Source organism: Cydia fagiglandana, chromosome 24 (assembly GCF_963556715.1).
Source record: "Cydia fagiglandana chromosome 24, ilCydFagi1.1, whole genome shotgun sequence".
Lineage (NCBI taxonomy): Eukaryota > Metazoa > Arthropoda > Insecta > Lepidoptera > Tortricidae > Cydia > Cydia fagiglandana.
The window spans coordinates 7,434,099-7,450,361 of NC_085955.1; the positions used below are offsets into that span (position 1 = coordinate 7,434,099).

The following is a 16,263-nucleotide window of genomic DNA, read 5'->3' on the forward strand; positions in this document are numbered from 1 at the left end:
CGAAGAACGAGCGGAACTGTTCGCAGACAGCCTGGAGCGACAGTTCCAGCCGTTCCCCTCTCTCAACGAGGACCACACGAGGGAAGTGGAGACACGTTTGGAGAGATACTTCCAGCAGCAGCCGAACGAGGAAGAAGAAATGGTCTTCTTCTCGCCCGGCCAAGTCAAGAAGACATTGAACAGAGTCAACCCCAAGAAGGCCCCGGGCGCCGACTCGATCCCAAACGAGGCACTCCGTCACCTGCCGCAGCACACTATCGCAGCGGTGACGCGTCTGTTCAATGAGATCACGCGCTCGGGACACTTCCCAAGCGCCTGGAAGCTTGGCCGGGTCATCATGATCCCCAAACCAGGGAAGGACAGGAGAAGACCAGACAGCTACAGATCGATCACTCTGCTGAGTACTCTCTCCAAAGTGTTTGAGAGACTGCTCCTGAACAGGCTCCAACCCCACATCGAGCCCAGACCGGAGCAATTCGGATTCCGCACCGAGCACTCAACGACACTCCAGTTGACGCGTGTCCTGTCGTATATGGCAGAGCGGATGAACCAGAAGGAGCATGTAGTAGCAGTGTTCCTCGACATGGAGAAGGCATTCGACAGAGTCTGGCACGAGGGCCTGCTGGACAAACTGTCGACATCTTCGGTCCCAAGTCGAGTGATGCGCGTACTACACTCCTTCCTGACACAGCGACGCTTCCACGTGGCAGTGGAAGATGCCATATCGACGGAACGCCCGATCCTCGCGGGAGTTCCTCAAGGGAGCTGCCTGTCCCCAGCGTGCTACGCCTGGTTCACCGACGACATCCCGGTGGTCGGCGACGTCCAAGCTGGGACTATTCGCGGACGACGCAGCGTACTACGCAGCGTCCATTACACCCGCACACGCAGCCATCAAAATACAGCGACAGCTTGACGTCCTACCCGAGTGGCTGACCAATTGGAGGCTCTCGGTGAACGTGGGCAAGACACAGGCACTCCTGACAGGAGCTAAGGAGCACCCGCCGCCACTCGAACTCTTCGGGGAGGAGATCCAGTGGCAGCACACGGCGATGTACCTGGGGGTCACAATCGACCGGGGCCTCACCATGAAGCACCAGGTGGACGAGGTGGTACGGCGAGCGAAGACCGCTCGCGCAAAACTCCGTCCAGTCCTCAGCAGCAGCCTATACCGATCCGCACAAAGCTGGGGATCTACAAGGCTTACGTACGGTCCAGACTGACCTACGCGTTTCCCGCCTGGTACGCCAGGACGGCAGAGTCTAACAGGCGGAGACTCAGGGCGCAGGAGACGCAAAGCCTTAGGACCATCGTTAGAGCCCCACGCTACGTGCGGAACGCGACCATCTTCAGAGACCTGAAGCTCCAGAGACTGGACGAGTTCGTGGGACAGCTTACGCGCAAGATGTTCGCCAACGCCGACTCGTCACGACACCAGCTGCTGAGAGGGATAGCCCCCCCTCCATGCCCGCCCCCCAGATGCCCGTCGCACACGAGCCCAACCGCGAGAGCTCGTGCCGCAACCAGAGCCGTAGACCGCAAAGCCGCAGATTGGCCAACATGACCCCCAAGCCATGATGGCCAACCAAGTCTGAGAAGAAGATCAAGAAGGAGAAAAATGCCAATCAAATTGGCAACAACAGACCGGGCTGTCGTCACAGCCTGCGACTGAAGCCGCCAAAATGGGCGTAGCCCAGAAATGGCCAACGCACACCCCCAGAAAGGGGGAGTGACAGATAGCTCGACTCTTCGCATTCACACTTCCGATATTAAGCATAAGAGCCCTGCGCGGCTCAGCTTAAAAGTTCCGTGTGAAATTTTGACGAAGAGTCTGTATTTCTGACATAGATTTAATTTTTATTTTAAGGTAGGTACATTTGCTTATAATTATCGTTTATTAAGATAATTAATCACAAATTCTTCTCTCCTTGGAATTATAAATAAAATGTTGCAGTGTCCTGTTTCCCAAAGACCTAGCTTTATAAGTTTACCATCTGTACATACAACTACTTTGTGAATTTGCAATAAAATATTGAGTACCTATTGATAATTGTTTTTGAATAAATACTATTCCGCTGACTTTACCTAACTCCAAAACCAACTTTCCGACCGAAACCGTCCGAGAGTAAGCGAGATTTGCCGCTATAACGTAGGTACTCGATGATCGACCTGACTAGGTATATCGCTGGCCTAATAATACAGGGTTATGTTACTTTTATCGAACTGAAATTTTAACATTATCATAGTGACATTAAGTCTTTCAACTATCTTGAAAATGTAACATAGAAACCTTTAATATTGGGCAAGCGATATAACGAGTACAATAGGGTATTTGACTGATATTGATAGTGAAATCTGGTTAATTTTATTCAAAATCGATTGGCCATTATGAATTGATATGAAACAATCGAAACAGACATGTGAGGTTAGGGTCAAGTTACCCAGTTTACCCACTCTTTAGAAATTTTACCGATTCAAAAAGCCTGGGCAACGTGTGAAGCTAGAAAGGAAGAAGTAAAATATATAACAACAGTCTACGGTTTTTTCAATAATTTTCTAGCGCTTTATTTCGCGTATGCTTGAATAGGGAATGTTATGCAAAGCTCTGCGTAGGTGGCACAACTAGCACATACAGTAAACAAACATCAATGACGCATCATGCGTCACTACGTCAATTTCATGGCCTACCGTGAAACACGACAATCGAAAGTTCGGTTTCTGTCTCTCTATCACTCTTGCATATTCGAGCGATAAAGAGGCGGATAACTAAATCTCGATTTTCGCGTTTACCGGTAAGCCCTTGTTAACAAACCGCCTTGATGCATCAATGTCATATTTTAGTGTCTGTGAAAACTTGTCAAAAAACAGTTTAAGCCACAGTATGTATAAGTTAGTCTATGAATTTACTAGAGTTGGTAGTGCTGCACTCTCGCGGTAGAACTTTGCAGTAATATCCCCTAGTCACTTACTCAGTAATACTAATATGGTCCAACGCTTGTCGGTATACTAAATATACAGTCTAAATGCGCAGAACACCACACTTTACATTAGCAAGCATAACAAATAAAATACCCTTAAATTGCATTAAGTTTAAGATAAATCGCTTCTCTCAATTGGCCAAATTGATTTCGATACATTTTACATGATGTTGTATGAGTTATGTTTCTGTGTTGAAGTTAATTAATGAAATTCTGTCACCTGAATCCGAATAAAATACTCTGTTAAAAAGCAGCATCTCTCTCGGTTTTTACATCCTTCACAGCGGTGTGGCTTTCCTCCGATGGGACTTCTTAGGTATGTGTTTTTATATATTTTTGACTCAATTGCTGGTTACATTAATTATATCTGGTTTGTCGTCCATCGGCGTGTCTTTCATAAGCAACGAAGTTACCTTTTTGTTGTCTTTTATATTGCCATGTTTAATTTTAACATGATCACTTAAACTACGTTTTTGTGTATATGCCTTATCACATTCATTACACTTGTATGGTTTCACGTCACTATGGATTCGTTCATGGTGAGCTAAATACTGTTTTAGTTTGAATGCTCTGTCACATTTTTTACATTTGTATGGTTTGACATCAGTATGGAGTCTTTCATGTTGATCTAATTGGTGTTTAAGTGCAAATTGCTTGTTGCACACCTTACATCTAAATGCTTTCCGTCCAGTATGGGTCACTATATAATGTCTTTCTAAATGACCTTTACGGATAAACTTCTTGGTACATGCTTCACACACGTATCGTTTTTCTGGTTTTTCTGGAGCATGAACTTTTATATGTCTAATTAAATTTTTCTTCTTTGTAAATTGCTTATTACATTGGTCACAGACACATCTCTCTTCAACATGAACTCTCCGGTGCATTTTTAAATTCTCTCGACATGTAAATTGCTCATTACATTTTTTACATTTATATTGTATTTTGTATTGTGTCGTTTCACTTCCAGTGTGATTGTTTCTTATATGTTTATCTAATGTTTCCTTATCTGCATATTTCTTGTTGCATTCTATACATTTATATGGTTTCACTCCACTGTGAGTTCTTCTATGTCTAACTAAAATCTGTTTTCGTCCGAATTGCTTGTTACATTCTTTACATATATATGGTTTCTCTCCAGTGTGGGTTCTTCTATGTATATACAAATTGGTTTTTGTTGTAAAACGCTTATTGCAGTCTCCACACACGTACGGTCTCTCTGCTGAGTGCAATCTTAAATGCTTATTCAGTAATGCGCTATTTCGAAATGCTTCATTACAAACTCCGCATGTATGTTCCGGGTGCGTATGTGTTCTGATATGTCGGATTAAAGTAAGTTTAGACGTAAATTGCTGACTACACATGTCGCAATGGTGTTGTTGATGTGTGATTAAACTAGAGTTGTGTGTGGTGTGTGTAGGGCGAGTATCGTGTGTTTGAGCTTGTTGCTCGGCGGGTGTGTGAACGGGCACGTCCTGCACACTGCTGGCGGGGCTCGGCTCGCGGTGTGACGTCACGTCCTGCACACTGCTGGCGGGGCTGGGCTTGCGGTGTGACGTCACGTCCTGCACACTGGTGGCGGGGCTCGGCTCGCGGTGCGACGTCACGTCCTGCACACTGCTGGCGGGGCTCGGTTCGCGGTGTGACGTCACGTCCTGCACACTGCTGGCGGGGCTCGGCTTGCGGTGTGACGTCAAATCATGCACACTGCTGGCGGGGCTCGGCTCGCGGTGTGACGTCACGGGACACGGCTGGCTCGCGCGCGGAGAGTGGCGGAGGCGCTCGACCTTCACGGAGCGCGCTAGCGCGAGCTCTTCGTGCACTTCGTACTCGCCGGCTGAATACACTGAAACAACCATTTATACTTACAATAGAGTAAGTCATGATACGATAATACCTGCGCCAAGTATAATATGGCATTCTGAGACATAGCGTCACACAAGCTATCTGGTTTACGTTGCCAGGGGTGTATTATACCTCATCATACCTGATAAACGATGTGTTTGTTTCTCTTTCTCCCATGAAACCTGTATGAATACGACACCACCATAAGTGTTTAAGAGCATCCCTATTTACAAAAAGTATATTTTGGGTATGCAGAAATCTGCTTAAAGAGTAGATCGCTCGCAAGTAGCAATTTATCAGTTTTGTTTATGTTGTCTTTAGTTTAGTGACGAAATATAATCTTTCCATCATTATGGTTTATTATGACGACCGGTCTGGCCTAGTGGGTAGTGACCCTGCCTGCGAAGCCGATGGTCCTGGGTTCGAATCCCAGTAAGGGCATTTATTTGTATGATGATACAGATATTTGTTCCTGAGTCATGGGTGTTTTCTATGTATTTAAGTATTTGTATATTATATATATCGTTTTCTGAGTACCCACAACACAAGCCTTCTTCTTGAGCTTACTGTGGGACTTAGTCAATCTGTGTAAGAATGTCCTATAATATTTATTTATTTATTTTATTATGGAGATGTACCGTTCTCGCTACGCTTGAGAATACTTCCCATAGTAAATTGAGAAATGACTATGTTCTTTAGCATGGCCCTAGTATACTTTAGCGGTAGGTATCTAGGTCTAACGGGATATGGGATTAGTCTATTTTGCATATGATAAGCCTTCACCTTTCTGCTCGCCACTTCGCACAGCAGGCCTAGCTAAGCTGGCAATCGCTATTGCGTCGACAACGAAACGCTTAGTGTCTCTATCATTCTTCCATATTAGTGCAACAGTGAGAGTTGCGTTTCGATCGCTACAGAGCGTAAGCGGTTGGCATGTTGGCTATGCTACCAGTAAATAATGCCTCAAGATCGGTTATCGACGGTTGGATACGTACCCTCAAGGAAACCAACATGACTGCTTCAGCTGGAAGTTACCGAGCAGCGGTAGCTACAAACAACTGGTCTAGCAAACGGTACAGTCATCAGCAATAGTATCTTACACAACTAGGGCCGCAAAAATATATGACGCGCTCTTATTGCGCTCCAAATAAGAACGTGTCACATATTTTTTTTTTAAATATTATGGCCACTTTAAAAATTCACTAAAAAATCCACACCCTGTAATGGTTCTTTAACTCTTGTTACTACAAATTCCATAATTTATTCTAATTTTTTTATTATTGTGTAATCTTGAATAATTACAGGGTGTGGATTTTTTAGTGAATTTTTAAAGTGACCATAATTTTTAAAGAACATGAGTTGGATTGTTTTTTTGTATTTTTATGATAACTGTTATGACTTGGTCTATCATCCGTTTACGGCTTGACGTCGAATTCTGGGACACCCTGTATATTTTTTTTAGTTTTATCATTCTCTTATTTTAGAAGTTACAGAGGGGTGGGGCACACATTTTACCACTTTGGGAGTGCCTCTCACGCAAACTATTCAGTTTAGAAAAAAATGATATTAGAAACCTTAACATCATTTTTGAAGATCTATCCATAGATACCCCACACGTATAGTTTTAATGAAAAAAATTTTTTTGAGTTTCACTTCTAGGTATCCCCCAAAATTTATTGTTTTTTTTCTATTTTTGTGTGAAAATCTTAATGCGGTTCACAGAATACATCTACTAACCAAGTTTCAACAGTACCTACCTATAGTTCTTATAGTTTCGGAAAAAAGTGGCTGTGACATACACGGACAGACAGACAGACGGACGAACAGACATGACGAATCCATAAGGGTTCCTTTTTTTGCCATTTGGCTACGGAACCCTAAAAAGGGACACTGGAAATCAAGCATCACATTCTTTAGTTTACTACTATCATGAACTATAGTTCATAAAACAAGGGTCAAGTCAATCCTAATGTATTAAGTGATTGTTTCTCAACACTGTAGACTAATTACTATTAATAGTAAGTACAACCGCGGTACAACATTTATATTATAATAGGGGACCAAGCTTTGCTTGGAAAACATATAAAAATATTGCGGAATTTTGCCCAGTTATCCAACTAACTATATGACGGCACTTCTACCCTAGGAAAACAGACCTTAACCACAGAATAAATAATAGTACTAGGTACAGAAGACTCACTCTCTAACACAACACGTCTGTCACGATCAGCACAAATATGGCCGCTAGGTGGCGGCAGCGCCACGCGCGGCTTATGGCAAACTCTAAAATTGGGGTCGAACGGATGTACTTTTAGCTACTAGTACCTGTAGCAAAGCGACGAAATCGCGGAGTGAGCCACGCCTGCCTTAACCCTTAAATTGGCAACAGGACAGAGGAGGTACATAACCTTTGCTCGTCTTTTTGCATTTTGTTTGAAACAGAATTAGTAGTAGGTACAGTCGCCATCAGATATATCGGAGCGGCCAAGGTGTTCACAATATCTGAACACGTACTCTAACGCCTTGACAATAGAGGCGTGTTCAGATATTTGTGAGCACCTTGGCCGCTCTGATATATCTGATGGCGACTGTACTAGTGAGCTCTGAGGAGGCTGTGAGTTCACACAACCTTCCACATTCTTTGCCAATTGGATGGCACTCTACTTGTTTCCTTTTTTACCAATTCTAAATAACGGTTCACTTCTTCATAGGCATTTTCGTCTATAGCATACGATTTATGGTGTAACACCGGAGAAGCACCAATTTTGGTGGCTGAATAGACCAATGCGAGACCGACATGGTCTACCACAGGTCTGACAAGAGAAAGACAAATACTTACGTAAAGAAGGCTTGCTGCACGCGCCATCTTCAGGTGGCTGGTCCCAGCACTCTTCGTCTAAAATATAACACGTAATAAGGTTTTAAAGAAATATATAAAAAAAATCAGAAACAATAGTGAATAAGTAGTATTTTAAGCAACATACATTGTAGGTATTTGCCCAAATACTTGTGTTGCACCTCTTTCCTTCATATAGGAAAGTAAATACAATACTTAACAAAGATTTTATTAACCAATTTCCCCTTCCTGATTCTCTAAATGTATATCTGCTGTGTAATTGCCGCGACCCATACAAGGAAAGGGAAAGGGTTGTGGCAATTAGACCCAATCGCAAAATTTTTCTCAGAGAATTACTGATACCATCGTGATCACGTGATGATAGCATGATCAGATCAGGGGGCGCAGCATGGCTCCATTTTTATCGCCTATCACTATGCGCGTCCCTTTCGCACTTACATATTTGTTAGAACGTGACAGGCATGGTGACAAGCGATAAAAACGCGACCGTGCTACGGGGGCAGATCATGATGTGATACACCCTTTCACACAATAAGTAACATTCAAATTTAGTCCAGCTGTCTTAGAGAAATCAGCAGCTATACATAAGGAAAGCCAAAAAAAAGATGATCCAGCATTGTTCCATCCCTTTTGCTTCACCCACAGGCCTATCATCCGCTAAGTGTCTTCACCAAGGTGTCAACCCACTATGACCACAGAATAAATAATAGTACTAGGTACAGAAGATTCACTCTGTAACAAAACGCGTCTGTTACGATCAGCACAGATATGGCCGCTAGGTGGCGTCAGCGCCACGTGCGGCTTATGGCTTTCCCCAAAATTGGTGTGGAATGGATGTACTTTTTTTTTTTATTATGAATGGGCTTACTCATGGCCACAGACTAGCCGAGGCTTAGACGTGGCCTACGATGGAGCGAGCTCGCCCAGAAGGTGCCTGTTCACTCTTGATTTGAAGGTTGCCGGGTTATAAGGACACGGAAATATAGACGCCGGCAGGGAATTCCATTCCTTGGCAGTGCGCATAAGGAAAGTAGAAGCAAAGCGCTTCGTGCGAATTGGTGGAATATCTACCATGTAAGGATGGAAACATGCTCATCAGAGGAATTTGTAAAGGTCGCCGTTGTCGGACACGACATGGAGGACTATATATATTGATATCAAAGCTTGGTATTTACCTTTGACACTCAGTCCTCCCTCTAACCTCTCCTGCAGCTGGGCCTGGCTGTCCTGCACCTGCATTTTGAAGAGGCACGCCTCCCGCAGCCGCTCCAGACACTCCCCACAGATACCACTGTTGTCATCGTCACATGGTGTTAACTGCAACAAGACATGAGTCATTGACTACTCCATACTGTCAAAGGTTGGCATAATATATGGCAACATCATAGCCTGCCCTTCTCTCTAGTTTTGTTCTATTTTTCTATGAGATTTGGCTTAAATTAAAGAATATGTGTTAAATGTCAAAAAGTATGATGCAATACCTTTGGTCTATCCTCGACTAGATGGCTTCTAAAAGCTTTTATCATTTGTGTCGAAAGATGGCAGTAAATGTACCGACTACATAATTTATTATTATTATGTCTGTCTTTTACAAATTCTCGGGACCATGGGGTCCCGGGCATTTGGAAGGCGTGCGTGGGGCCGAAGCCAACACGTAGAGGCCCCTTGTAATAAGACAATTTACTCTAAATGTAATGTGACACCAACCGACGATTATCCCTGTTTGCACTATAGTAGTGCACCCAAGGACAAGCCCCGGTTAGTGTAGGACTATTGCAAGAAAAGGTACAAAAAGAAACCGGGCTATTGCGTTGAGTTGCTAGTGGGCTAGTAACCGGGACTATGGAGGAGACTATGGCACCTGCCCTGCTCATATGTTAAAAACATGAAAAAATGGGCCAGGTGGTGACTCGCCAACTCACAATATGGGTCCCCGAAAACGGCCGCTCGCACGGAGCGACAAGGGGACAACATCACGTGAGCGGCTCAGGGCGTGGAGAGGTGTGCACCGCTTTCTACCCAGTGGCTGTAGGCAGCCACTGTGCCAACTCGCGTCTTAGGCATATTTCACTTCCGCCCTGCGAGCATATAGCTCTGACACCCCACTCTGGACGGCCGGTTAAGGCAAGCCAGAGGTGAGAGTCCTGCGGCCCCTGCTCAGTGTTCACTCCAGCCGGCCAATGAAGGCAAGCTGGAGAGAGGGGCCTGACCGACTCTCGGGGGTATGGGTCCCAAGGGACGTCACTTCCCATTCAGCTCGCCACAAGCTGCCCTGGGGGCTTATTATTATTATTATTGTGTAAGCAGGCAGGCAGTTGTGACAACTGATATTGCCTGTATCCAGTAATCATTAATAGTTATCGTTGACAAGTAGATGTATTGATGTGTCTGTCTAATTTATTTTTAAATTGGTTCACATTTTGTGCTGAAACCACATCTTCGGGGAGTTTGTTCCAAGCCCTCACTACTCGGTTGCTCAGAAAGTGTTTGTATGGGTTACTGTGGGACCTATGCCTTTCTAACTTTAAGTGATGACCTCTCAGACGGGTGTTGTTGTTGCGCTTGAACATCTCATGAAAATCCTTGAGGTCATAGTGCCCAGACAGTATTTTGTATGTTTCTATTAGGTCTCCACGTTCTCTGCGGTGCTTAAGAGTAGTGAGCTTCAGTTCCTTCAGTCTCTCCTCATACGGCTTGTTCTTAAGTTGCCTTGGTAGTTTTGTGAAACTCCGTTGAACCTTCTCCAGCATATCTATGTCCTTGGCAAAGTAAGGACTCCAGGCTTGAAAAGCATATTCCAGTATGGGTCTGACATAGGTTTTGTAAATTTTTAACATCATTTCTGGTGTCAAGGTTTTGAAAGCTTTTCTAATGAGGTAAATCAGGCTTCTTTTACTTAGATTAGATTTACTTAGAACTTCAAATTCTCTTTGGTATTATGTCAACCTTGTAATGTCCATCATCCTATTTATAGGACAAATATATTTAGTTATAACTGGTTATAATAACGGCCGACAGAATTATGAACATTAGATCTATATTGGAAACTGAAAGTTTAAAATAAATGTCCTATTTTACGACACCGAGTCCGTGTTTCTTCATGTTGCCACTAAGTGCTACGGGTTACGCTCGTAGTGCGTAGCCACGTCTTTGCCATTTGGAGCGCGTAGTACGATGGGCCAGCGCCGGCCACTCTAAGGGACGCAGCCGTGCGGTAGAATGAGATAGCAATATCACTTGCTCCCTCTAACGTATAAATGCGTCCCTTGGGTGGCCGGCGCTGGCCCATCGTGTAGAGCAGCGGTCGGCAACCTGCGGCCCGCGGGCCGCATGCGGCTCGTGAACCTGTCACTTGCGGCCCGAGAGCCGCCTTGGCTATTTTGTATGTAATAGTGACAAACGACAATGTCTCATAAAGTCATAAATATTAACAAAGTACGGCCCGCGTCACCTCCGTTAACTACTATTATTTGGCCCTTGGCTGCTAAAAGGTTGCCGACCGCTGGTGTAGAGGAGCCATCAGGCAGAGGCAGAGGCGACGTAACGTAGGACAACGCCAAGCACCATATTTCGGTTCTACCCTAACTTAATTAATATTGTGCATCATTACTTACTTTGATCACAAAGCATTCTTCGATCATGACCGAGTATATTTCCGTTATGCCGAGACGAGTGTACGGTGTCCTCAAATCTTTCGCCGAAGGCCGCTGCAGGCAGCAGTGGCACTGGTTTATAAATTCCATCGTAAATTAGTATTTAAAACGCTCCTACATCATATACACGAGTAGAATACGGAGTAAAATAGCTTTTCTCAGCATAATTTTACGACAACGTGCAATTTCCACATGTTTGTATTCAACAACAACAACAGGGGGGCGAAACTTAAAAGAGGGGTACCTTATATATGGAAACTAGCGCAGTCGGCGTCATATGTACAGCAACATTTCCTCACCTGATGCTTCCAAATAAATCAAACAGATGGTGCCACAGCGTAAAAATATTTTTACACCTTATCTGTGTATTTTTATTAATTTTTAACATGTACATTCCATTTCACACAAACCGTTTTAAAATTTTCTGTGATTTAAGTAAAAAAATAATTATCTTAATATACTTACTTTTATATAGAGTATAGAGTGGTTTTAGGTTTTAGGAAATTAACATTAGTCTTATTATACCTAATGTATTATTATTCTCTTTGACAAAAACGAAACGTTAAAAAAATGGCATCGGTCAGATTTGAAACTTTTCAAAGATACTCGCAATTCGCAAAGAGATACTTGTATATCGGTATATCGGTTGTTAAAAATGAGTGAGCCAGGAAGAAGAAGACGATTTTGCCTTTTCGGCTGCCCGGATTTAGGTAAGTAGTATAGCATTTCTTTTATTTCACATATTTATAAACTTATGATTGTTGCGTGTCATGGTTTTTTTGCGTTAGACCGCGGGTCAGATGAAAAATTTCGTCGGTCATCACATCCCGGGCTATAACTCGTAAAGTTGTTAAAGACGATGTGCATTGAGCCCTCGTGCCGTTCAGGTGGTTAGTTGGGGAACGGCAACCACCCAAACACGTAATAAAATAGTCATCGTATCCTGATTTAAAATATGTCAGAAGGATGATATAATATGCTATATGGAATAATAGTACCTACCTACATTATGATACTAGTACGAAAAATAGGAAATTCGCAACGAATACCTAGCGATAAATTAAAACACGACCGTCATGGAAATCTTTTTCTGGCCCGCCGTCGAAGTACTTATATGAGTAATGTTATATCAATGTTACTTTATATTGCAGGTGCACCCATGCACAGCTTTCCTCATCCAGAAAGAAAACCAGAATTATTTAGGACTTGGTTGTCAATTGTTGGTGACAGATTAAAGGAGACAGACCCACTGAAAATTTATAAAAATAAGAAGATTTGTGACCATCACTTTACACCAGATCAAAAAGTGGCCTGTCATCGTTTAATAAATAAGGCTGTACCTTCTGTGAATTTTGAAGGTGGGTATCATAAACAAACAATATTGAAAAAGAATAAGTAAAACTCCGTACCATTAGGCGGGTCGTATGCTTGTAGTAGTAGTAGTAGTAGTAGTAGTAGTAGTAAAATACTTTATTGTACAAAAAGAAACATAAAACATGAAAGAACACACATCATTAGTACAAAGGCGAACTTATCCCTTTCAGGGATCTCTTCCAGTTAACCCTTGAGCAGTTGAGGGAAAATTGGAGAACGGTAGACATAAAAGCTGTACTAAATTTGCCATTGGAGTAGTATAAAAAAAATAAATGTTGCTATTGAGTGACATACTAAATTTTTCACCGCACCAATGCGAGGAAAATACTAATAGTAAAACATTGCAAGTGAAATCCAATTAAAGCTATTAAATATTTATCATTCAAAATCATCACTTTATATTTATAACACATGATCACCACAACTTATTATTTTGATTTTCAGGTGTAACTATGTCTTCTTGTAGCCTGGAAATAGAGCACAATTACCCGCTGCCAAATATTGGAAATAGAAACACAGCAAATTTGTTTCAAGAAAATCGGCCAAATGACGAAGGTAATAAAATTAAGTTTCTCAAGCCATTTCCCTCACTAGATGAAAGCGGTATTTTATTAATCCGCTTATACAGGGTGGCCAAATAAGAGGTATACACTTTATTTTTGAAATATTATTCTATAAAACATAAAAAATATTAAGTATTCCTTGTTAAATATAATATGTAGGGTCAGCAATTACACATGGAAAATAATGTCAGACAAATGTTCACCTCTAGCAGCATGGCAGATGCGAACCCTTTTCATCGCGTTTTTCATCACTTTTTCACACATTTCTGGCGTTATTTCAGCGACAGTGTTTCGAATATTTTGTTTTAATTGCTGAAGGTTCGTTGGCCTATTAGCATAGACACGTCCCTTTAGATAGCCCCACAGAAAAAATTCAGGAGCTGTTAAATCAGGCGAACTTGGGGGCCAGTCAATGTCACCGTTTCACGAAATTAATCGACCGGGAAACGTTATTTTTAATGTTTCTATTGTGGCTCGTGGCGCGTGACACGTGTCCCCGTCTTGTAAACGCTCCATAACAAATTTGCCGTATCTACACAAAGTAATTTTCATGCAACAACTGTCATATTTGCCGCCAAAACAAAATGGTGGCAAAAGAAAGTTGTATACCTCCAAGTTGGCCACCCTGTACTAACATTTTCGTTTGTACGGTCAGCGATATTCGAATATTAAACGATAATCGAATATTTTTTCACATCATTTTGATTTATTTGTAAATTTCTCTTAGTCTGTTGTATGTATGAATACTTAAATATAGTATATTTCATTGGCTTTCATTTAATACCATACACGCGTATGTGCAATGCATAGTCTGGGTGCAATATGTAATTTTCGCAACAAGTCAGGTGTCATTTTGATGACGTCATTCCGCTGAAGTAGATGGCCGGCGCCGCTGTCTCCCGGCAGTTTTGGAGACCCAATACCTTGCCCAACAACATACTAAAAGTTGGTAGCGGTTTCCGGATCTGAACTATCTCTTCGACAGTTTCCCATAAGGCATAGTACTAGTAGGCCCTTGTTAACAAACCGCCTTGATGCATCAATGCCATATTTTATTGTCTGTGAAAACTTGTCAAAAAACAGTTTATGTGTAAGTTATGGCCCAGCAGGTATAAGTTACTCTGTGGTTTACTAGCTAGATTAGTGCTGCACTCTGGCGGCAGAACATTGCATTAATACCCCCTATATACAATGTATTATTTTTATTTCAGAATTAAAGGAGCGTCTTCATCCAACTCAACATCCTTCTACATCTCAAACCAGTTTTGACAAGGGTACTTATTTATTTTTATTCTCCGTTTAAATCTCTCGGGATTTTCGAGCGAGCAACACGTAGAAGTCATTTGAAGAGCTTTGTCATGTCATTCAAGCATGAATCTAGTATACAACTGGATCTCGCATGAGGGGTGCGGGGAAATGACCCAACGAGATAGTCTTATGTACTCGTATCTTTCAGTAGGAGTAGCAGCGAAAGCGCTAATTGTTTGTCCTTGTCACAGTCAACTTTAGTATGTACTTATTATGGTGGGCAACAAATGTATTCGACCAATCATAGTGTCGCCACTTCTATAGGATCCTACCTTCTATGCCTTCAAGTGGCATCAACAAAAACGCTAAAAGTAGACAAGTGACGCCGCGGATTCTCGCAAATAACAGTCAAGTGGCAGGACCTCGATGAATGGTCAGCGCGGATGTAGAGGGTTCGCATCTGCCATGCTGCTAGAGGTGAACATTTGTCTGACATTATTTTCCATGTGTAATTGCTGACCCTACATATTATATTTAACAAGGAATACTTAATATTTTTTATGTTTTATAGAATAAAATTTCAAAAATAAAGTGTATACCTCTTATTTGGCCACCCTGTACTAACATTTTCGTTTGTACGGTCAGCGATATTCGAATATTAAACGATAATCGAATATTTTTTGACATCATTTTGATTTATTTGTAAATTTCTCTTAGTCTGTTGTATGTATGAATGCTTAAATATAGTATATTTCATTGGCTTTCATTTAATACCATACACGCGTATGTGCAATGCATAGTCTGGGTGCAATATGTAATTTTCGCAACAAGTCAGGTGTCATTTTGATGACGTCATTCCGCTGAAGTAGATGGCCGGCGCCGCTGTCTCCCGGCAGTTTTGGAGACCCAATACCTTGCCCAACAACATACTAAAAGTTGGTAGCGGTTTCCGGATCTGAACTATCTCTTCGACAGTTTCCCATAAGGCATAGTACTAGTAGGCCCTTGTTAACAAACCGCCTTGATGCATCAATGCCATATTTTATTGTCTGTGAAAACTTGTCAAAAAACAGTTTATGTGTAAGTTATGGCCCAGCAGGTATAAGTTACTCTGTGATTTACTAGCTAGATTAGTGCTGCACTCTGGCGGCAGAACATTGCATTAATACCCCCTATATACAATGTATTATTTTTATTTCAGAATTAAAGGAGCGTCTTCATCCAACTCAACATCCTTCTACATCTCAAACCAGTTTTGACGAGGGTACTTATTTATTTTTATTCTCCGTTTAAATCTCTCGGGATTTTCGAGCGAGCAACACGTAGAAGTCATTTGAAGAGCTTTGTCATGTCATTCAAGCATGAATCTAGTATACAACTGGATCTCGCATGAGGGGTGCGGGGAAATGACCCAACGGGATAGTCTTATGTACTCGTATCTTTCAGTAGGAGTAGCAGCGAAAGCGCTAATTGTTTGTCCTTGTCATAGTCAACTTTAGTATGTACTTATTATGGTGGGCAACAAATGTATTCGACCAATCATAGTGTCGCCACTTCTATAGGATCCTACCTTCTATGCCTTCAAGTGGCATCAACAAAAACGCTAAAAGTAGACAAGTGACGCCGCGGATTTTCGCAAATAACAGTCAAGTGGCAGGACCTCGATGAATGGTCAGCACGGATGTAGAGGGTTTTAGAAAATCGACGATTTAAGCTCATCTTTCTATGAAAGGATATATTAAATC

General features: G+C 42.3%; 1 protein-coding gene across 1 annotated transcript; it reads right to left on the reverse strand.

Annotated features, from left to right (window-relative positions):
• Positions 1–2,577: 2,577 nt before the first annotated feature.
• LOC134676656 (zinc finger protein 501-like) lies at positions 2,578–5,492 on the reverse strand. The gene is made up of 3 exons (XM_063535055.1): positions 5,462–5,492; positions 4,631–4,824; positions 2,578–4,543 (listed from the first exon to the last, which is right to left on the reverse strand). The coding sequence occupies exons 1-3, from the start codon at positions 5,490–5,492 to the stop codon at positions 3,320–3,322; spliced, it is 1,449 nt and encodes a 482-aa protein (XP_063391125.1). The 3' UTR covers positions 2,578–3,319.
• Between the last annotated feature and the right edge of the window lie 10,771 nt (positions 5,493–16,263).

Bases quoted from the DNA above. Each gene is read 5' to 3' on its own strand.
- LOC134676656 (XM_063535055.1), bottom strand. From the start codon at position 5,492: ATGGGAAGTATTCTCAAGCGTAGCGAGAACG. The intron at 4,825-5,461 runs GTACATCTCCAT...TGGTTGTTTCAG, and splicing joins TCTCAAGCGTAGCGAGAACG to TGTATTCAGCCGGCGAGTAC. The intron at 4,544-4,630 runs GTGACGTCACAC...ACCAGTGTGCAG, and splicing joins CCGCCAGCAGTGTGCAGGAC to GACGTGACGTCACACCGCAA.